A 7,718-nucleotide genomic window follows, 5' to 3' on the forward strand; every position below is an offset into this window, starting at 1 on the left:
TGTGACCTCTTGTGTGTGGTCCTAGGTGTGACCTCATGAGCATGGTCCTAGGTTTGACCTCATGTACATGGTCCTAGGTGTGACCTCATGAGCATGGTCCTAGGTGTGACCTCATATACATGGTCCTAGGTGTGACCTCATGTGTATGGTCCTAGGTGTGACCTCATGTGTGTGGTCCTAGGTGTGACCTCATATACATGGTCCTAGGTGTGACCTCATGAGCATGGTCCTAGGTGTGACCTCAGGTGTGTGGTCCTAGGTGTGACCTCTTGTGCGTGGTCCTAGGTGTGACCTCATGAGCATGGTCCTAGGTGTGACCTCATGTGTGTGGTCCTAGGTGTGACCTCATGTGTGTGGTCCTAGGTGTGACCTCTTGTGCATATGGTCCTAGGTGTGACCTCATGAGCATGGTCCTAGGTGTTCTCAGGACAGGAAGTGAGTGGTTGAAATATTACAATTTTGTGCAGAGTGCCAAACTGTAGAATGGAGCTTCCAAGCCAGCACACCCTTCCACCACCCACCTAATTAGGCTGTCATTGCCCAACCGGCCTCTGTGGTCCTCTTTGGGACAGGCCTACTCACCAGCCACTTCCTTTATGGTTAAGCCACTTAAGTGATGGTTCTGTTTCTCTCCTCCGGGCTGCTTTAAATTTATCCTGAGTAGATCTCTCTCTCTCTCTCTCTCTCTCTCTCTCTCTCTCTCTCTCTCTCTCTCTCTCTCCCTCCTCTCTTCCCCATTATGCCAAGACACCCAGAGGCTGTGTAGCTTGAAAGGCTCCCTCCACCCCGCCCCGCACCTCACAGGGAGCCTTTGCTGCTCATGGTTTCCATACAGAATCTACTTATGAATTTGCTAGACAATTGAGACATGCTTTACTTTTGTACTTTAGTCTTTCTTTTCTTAAGAAAGTCTGCCACAGTATATTGCAGGATATCTTTAAACTTTTATTTGTGAGAGGAGAGGAGAAGAAATGGAGAAGTGGAGAGGGAGAGAGAGGAGAACCAAACATCAACCCTCTGTAGGAGCAACAAATGCCCCTAACCACTGAATCACGCCTCTAGCTCCTAAGCTACTTTCAAAATATTTTACTGGAAAGATGTGCCATGGTTTTTCTCGATCAATTTCCCATTCATAGATGTCCAGGAACATCCACACATGGTTGTTTTGTCTATACACTCAAGGGGACGTGCAGAAAATGGCGTTGCTGGGCCAGAGAACTGGAGGGTCACTGTGGTTCTTGGTTGAAGCAACCCAAGGTTAGGGTCTTCCCCAGAGTGCCTTCCCGAAGAATGAAGAATGAAGTAGAGTCTAGAGGAAAGGGTAGGAAAGCTCTCAGTAAAGCTAGGACAGGAAGCAATGCCTTGGAGGGTCGGGTGAGCACCAGAGAGAAGGAAGAACCAGGTGCCTCAAGCTTTAATTCGCTGAGGCTTCCACTGCGAGGCATGTGTAAACTGCAGGAAGATGCCAACCTGGGACCTGTGCATTGCACATCACCTGCTTGTGTCAAGCAAGGAAGAAATTGCTAACCGCATGCTTTTTCCTATTTACCTTCTTACAGTCCACCAAAGGCTATTGTGTGAAGCCCCAACCTCAGGGCGATGTTTGAGATGGGGCTGGAGGGAGTGGCTCCTGGCATGGGCTCCCATCATTCACCTGGAGCTTCATGGTCTGCTGGAGACAGGAGCTGCTCTTCACACGCATTTTCAGCTGAGCACGGATGGCGCTTTGAGGAAGAATGCTCGCTATTTGTCGAGCTGCCTCTGCTGCCTCTGCTCCTAGTTCCCTCGCTCCCTGCATAGGCTCACACTTCAGTAGTTGGTTGATATGAAGTTGGCCTCTATAAGGGTTTATGGAGTTTCCTCTTAGCAGTGTATAAATAAATCCCCGCAGTCCCAACAATAAAATGTATTTGCGTTCAAAGTTTCAGGCTTGTCATTCTGATTGAAGATTTTCATTCATTATTTACTTAAAATTTTTAAAAAAATTATGTGTGTGTGCAATGGGAGAGGTATGTGCACCATGTGTGCAATGGGAGAGATATGTACGCTGTGTGTGCAATGAGAGAGGTATGTACGCCGTGTGTACAATGGGAGAGGTATGTACACCGTGTGTACAATGGGAGAGGTATGTACACCGTGTGTGCAATGGGAGAGGTATGTATGCCGTGTGTACAATGGGAGAGGTATGTACACCGTGTGTGCAATGAGAGAGGTATGTACACCGTGTATACAATGGGAGAGGTATGTCATGTGTGCAATGGGAGAGGCACGCCGTGTGTGCAATGGAAGAGGTACGCTGTGTGACACCGTGTGTGCTGGTGACTTTAGGTCAGAAGAGGGCTTCAGATCCTTGGAACTGCAGTCACAGGCAGTTGTGAGCTGCCCAAGGTGCTGGGAACTGATCTCAGGTCCTCTGAAAGAACAGTACATATTCTTTTTTTTTTTAAAAAAAGATTTATTTATTTATTATGTATGCGGTGTTCTGCCTGCATGCGTGCCCGCACCCCAGAAGAGAGCACCAGACCTCAGTACAGACGGTTGTGAGACACCGTGCAGTTGCTGGGAGATGAATTCAGGACCTCTGACCTCTGGAAGAGCAGTTGTGGTGACGAGGTGAGCAGGCCTGCTTTTTGTCCCGCCCGGCTCCTGCACGGCAATTACATGGAAACTATTCATTTAAACACTGCCTGGCCCATTAGTTCCAGCCTCTTATTGGCTAATTCTCATATCTTGCTTTAACCCATATTTAGTAATCTATGTAGCATACCTGTGTCCATCTCGGGTCAGAGAATCATGGTGTCTGCCTGATTTTGTTCTGTCTACTCTACCCACCTAAGGGCTGGCCTATCAAAAGGCCAAGGCAGTTTCTTTATTTGGCCAATGTAAGTAACACATAGACAGAAGGATCCTCCTATATCAAACAGTCAGTGCTCTTAACCACTGAGCCATCTCTCTAAGCCCCAGTAGTACGTATTCTTAACTGCCAAGCCACTTCCTAGCCCTTTAACTTATATTGTTTATGCCATAACTGAGGCTGTACATATTCTCAAATGTTTTGGAAAGAAATCTGAATTTTTTACATAAATAACCTGTTCCTGTCATTTGCCAGTTTCTGTACTGTTGTTCACCTTTCCCTATTATCTACTAGAGAGACCCTCTTTATATCAAGAGTTAAGAGACAACAGCAGTCCCTCCCATTTGATGTTTATTTAGTCTATAAAAATACTCTCCTTTGGCCTGGAGAGAGTCTAGATGTTAATAACACTAGCTGCCCTTCCAGAGGACTCAAGCTAGCGTCCCAGCACCCTCTTTGAGGGCTCACAACCACCTAACTCCACGGGAGTCTGGTGCCCTCTTCTGGTCTCTGCAGGTACTGCATGCACAGGTATACTCCCCCACCCACCCTGGCCCAAGCACATAAACAAACAAAAACCCAAAAAACAAAAAACTAAAAACAAAACAAACACAACTTTCCTAAGAATGCTTTGAATATATTTTTTATTTTCCCAGTATTAAAATCACCCGTTTTTGATAACCTGGATATTCCTCTAGAGACTTAGAGAGATCTCTCCCTCCCTTTCTTTCTTTCTTTCTTTTTAGCACTTTAATAGTATTATCGCCCTCTTTTTTTTAATCAATTTTGAGTTTTCTAATTGGGTTCATATTTTTTTCACCTAGCCTGCTGCCGAGACATTCCAGCACATCTCTGGATATAGTCCTTTCCCCTCCAGACACTTATCATTTCTGAGGACATTAATTTGTCCCTCAAATCCCATGTTTTCTCCATTACCGCAAATTGACATCGGCTATATGTATCAGATTTATATTAGATTTCCACCTCTTAGTATCGAAGAAGAACAGGCTAGGGTTATGGAAGGAAAGGGGTGTGTGGAGAGGAAGGACATGGCAATCGTGGGGTGGGGGGGGGGCGTGAAAGCAAACCCTATTATATGGATGGAAATGTCACGGTGAAACCACTTGCTTTGTACAGTTAACATACCCTGAACATACCCTGAAATATTTAAAGTAATAAAAACATTGATTTTCTGTTTTGAGAGAGGATCTCATCTACCACAGGGAGTTGTTAGGTAGCAGAGGATAACGTTGAGCTCCTCCTCTGTCTTAGCACCCTCAAGAGCTGGATAATCCCACTTACATCACGCCAGAAGCCTACCTACCTCCAGGGACGACTCTGCTCCTTCTCCCATGTGCCCCCTGTTGATCTACTTATGTTCCAGAATTGTGCCTCAAACCAGCAAGCAGCTGTTGGTGTCTGGTGGGACAGTGTGGTGGAACCCCCACTTCTCCCCCTTTCTGGAGTTGTCTGGATTTTTCAATGTGAAATTTTGAATCAGATAACAGTTCAAAAACATATACTAGTTCTTTATTGGAATTTCATTATTTTCAAATGTTGGTGGAGAGAAGGTGACCCCTCCCCAGCATGCGATTCAGTGACCTTGGCCCTTGACTTGCCTCTCCCTCTGTTCTAGTCCTGTTTACAGATGGAAGGCCTCGAGGCAATAGGGAATTCCTGGATCCTAGGCTGGTTCAGCTTCTCGCTACTGCGGTAACCATAGGAACCTTCCTGGTTTCCCCTCATCTCCCTCTGAACCAAGGTCCGCTCTTACCAACCTCATGTGGCCTTGGGATGGAACTCGAGCGAGAAAGGGACCAGTTACCAACACCCAGGAAAGGGGGTTTGGAGGCGAGGAGGGAGCAGAGAATACCCAGAAGTGAAAGTCGGCAACTGTGGATAAAGATAGAATGAAAGAGGCCAGTGTGGAGGGCTGAGGGTTGTGGGGAGATCTGAGGGCAGGCAGAGGAAGAGAAACTACAAGGACTGGCCACGGCAAGGCAATGAGGAGGAGGAGAAAAAGAGGGACCTCCTGATGGGAGCCTGCCCAGGTGCAGCAGGCAGAGGACCATGGTGGGGAGGGACAGCGGAGGGTGAGGCAGATTTCTCTGCTTTATCTGACTCACCGCAGACTATAGCCCAGTGGAGCGCAATGGCCTCAGTTTCAATTTTGACTGGGATAGATGGCGTGCATCTAGAAATGCCGGGAGTACCCGTGTTCTTTGTCAGCGCCCGCCCTCTCAGACCGTGGACATTCCAAGCTCCCCTCACATCTCAAAGCCGTTGCTGATGTCCCGATTTTTTTTTTTTTTATTAGAACCTGGGTCAAGATGGGAGACCGAGGGAAAATCAAGAGTGGAAACATCTTGTAGACCAGCTGAGGAGCAGGGCTGGGGTGTATCCCGAAATGTCTCCCTCTCCGTGAGAGGCCTGAGTTACCTAACACAGAGTAAACAGCAGGAGGCCAGTCCTACAGGGACCATAGCTTAGTGCACCTGCTTCTGGCCTGGCGACCCCGCGTGCAGATTGTCCTAGCTGCTTAGGTAATGTAGCCCGAGATGGGTACCAGGAAGCCGTGTCCAGGACTTTGGTCAGGCAGCAAAGCCCAGCTAGTCTGCGGATTCTGAGATGCTGCGAAGATTTCTGCACCTTTTTGGGGTTCTGCTCTCTCTCCCAGGCTTCTTCCTGCAGCAGGTTCTTCTCAAGTCCCAGGAGAAGACTTGTCTCTACTGCAGAGCACTTTGGTTTCAACTTGACCTTTGTGTCTTAGCTCTGTGCCAGGGGAAGAAAGTGACCTTTCCCTCTGTGGAGCATATAGAATAGTGTAGTATACAGAATATACAGCTATTCACCCACCTTCCTTCCTGGAAAGGCTGGAGGGACACAGCAAAGTTCAGGAAAATTCTGATATTTGGGGTAAAAGCACTGAGGCAGGAAAGGGGAGGTGTTGCCAGAGGAGCTGAGGTGGTCTCGCCCTGGGGTCCTGCGTTAGGCCCTGGGGATGGCGGAGTAGAAGGCACTGGCCTGGCAGCCTCGGCTCAGGCAGGAGGTGGGTCCTTGGATGCCTTTGCAGTCAGGCAAGTGGGGACCACATGCTGCTTGCCGAGCAGCTGGTGAGTTGCACCCCCTAATTAGGGAGGGCAAGTCCTGTTTGAAGCCTCAAATCGAGGCTCAGGTTCTAATCAGCATTCAAATTCCTGCACATCTGGCAAAATAAAAACAGCTGTGAAGACAGCTGATGGGAAGAGCCAGGAGCGGCTGTCCTTGCCGGCCAGAATCCAGCTGATACTGAACCCTTCCCATGGATTTCCTGTGTCCCCTTTCCCTTTAGATGTTTCAAGGACTAGGAAGCCTGTAAGCATGTGCTCTGACCTCCTAAAGACACCCTCCAGACCCCCAAGAACCTCCTGGTACTGTTCTCGGTCGGTCATTTTTGATGGGCTCGGTGGCAGGAACCTTCCCACAGACTCCAGCCGCAGGATGACGGGAGGTCTAGCTTCAAGCCCTTAGTCTGTATGCGAGTCACAAACAAAACCAGAGAACACAACTCACTGCCCCAGAACACTGGTTTCCAACTACTGATGGGTTTGGCCTCTGTCCTCCGTGCTTTATGGGTCAGCAGAGAAGTGTCCACTTACGTAGGATGTAATTTGAAGAGCTCCAATATGCCCAGCTTTCCTTTAGCCTGAAATAGAAATCTCCTCGGGGGAAATGTGTTAGGATCATGAGGGCTCCTATCAAAACAAACAGCTGACTAGACAGGGCAACCCATTTTATACAGTTCATCACTGGTGCCTAAGGCACAGGACAAAGTTCCAAAGTCTCTTCCGGTTTCATTGAGGCTGAACCTGGTGGACAGGCGGTGCCCTGCGCTTGACTGTGGGGAGTTTGTGAATGCTGAAACCGGGGGCAGGGGTGTCTTCCAGCATCTCCCCATTGCTCTTCTAGCATCTGGAGGTGCCTCCCCACTGAGAAGTCTGGTTTGACAAGTTCACAGGAAAGTTTATATTAAATTATTCCCGGTTCAAATCACAAGTCACTGAGCGCCACCCCGACCACCATCTTTAACACCACAACCAGGCACTTATTCTGACTTTCCTGCCATATTTATGCCTGCTGGGCTTTCATGTAGCACACGATATAATTTTGCCTCATCATCTTCTGTTTCCTGTTGCAAAGTGTGCTCCAGGAGGGCCTGGGAACCAGGCGGGCTTTTCCTGCGGCAGGGGCTAGGCGGTGATGTGGGCTTGCAGCACCGGGCACCTTTGCGGCAGAGACAGTGGAGAGAAACAGCTACAGCTCCAATTCGTGGAGAGGGCATGGGGGATGGTCTTGAGCAGCAGGTTCCTGGAGAAATTATGAATTAGTAAGGACCACTTCCACTGACTTGACCAAGGTGGTCTTGGCCATCTGAGTGTGGATTTAAAGTGTGCATGGTGTTTAAGGAAGTAATCTCCCCATTTGCCTCCTGATAGCTCTTACCTGTACGTGTACCATGCTCTATAGGGCCGCATCTCCCCCAAGCCCAGAACGAGAAACAAGGCCCAGTAAGCAATGCGTTAGACACATTCCAAGATGGAAGGCTCTTTGCTCACCATTTTCTCATGCTTCCAGCTGATAAAGGTATCAGTGACCTGGGTTTTCTTTGCCCACTGGAGAAATTAACTCGAAGCCTGAGGGAGATTCATGAAACCACAACTTTGACTCTGAAAAGTAGGTTACTCTAAAACAACGGTAGTTTCAGAAGTTGGCGCCGTGGGTAAAAGGGAAGTATGTCCAGCAAATGCTGAAACATTCTGTGTTTTTCAACGTGTCGTATGGGAAACACTCTGGGCTAGGTCCAGAGGGGGGAACAGAAGGAGCG

The 7,718-nt window shown here is 48.4% G+C and overlaps 1 protein-coding gene across 1 annotated transcript in view; it reads left to right on the forward strand.

Annotated features, from left to right (window-relative positions):
* LOC126486872 (SCO-spondin-like) overlaps positions 1 to 1,780 on the forward strand; it is a 20,895-nt gene extending 19,115 nt beyond the window's left edge. The window contains exon 3 of the mRNA XM_050119383.1: positions 1,560 to 1,780. Coding sequence (XP_049975340.1) covers positions 1,560 to 1,780 — 221 coding nt within the window. The remainder of the gene's footprint in view (positions 1 to 1,559) is intronic.
* The last annotated feature ends 5,938 nt before the right edge of the window (positions 1,781 to 7,718 follow it).

This window comes from Alexandromys fortis, unplaced genomic scaffold (assembly GCF_014885135.2).
Source record: "Alexandromys fortis isolate MF-2015 unplaced genomic scaffold, M_Fortis_MF-2015_v1.1 scaffold_145, whole genome shotgun sequence".
NCBI lineage: Eukaryota > Metazoa > Chordata > Mammalia > Rodentia > Cricetidae > Alexandromys > Alexandromys fortis.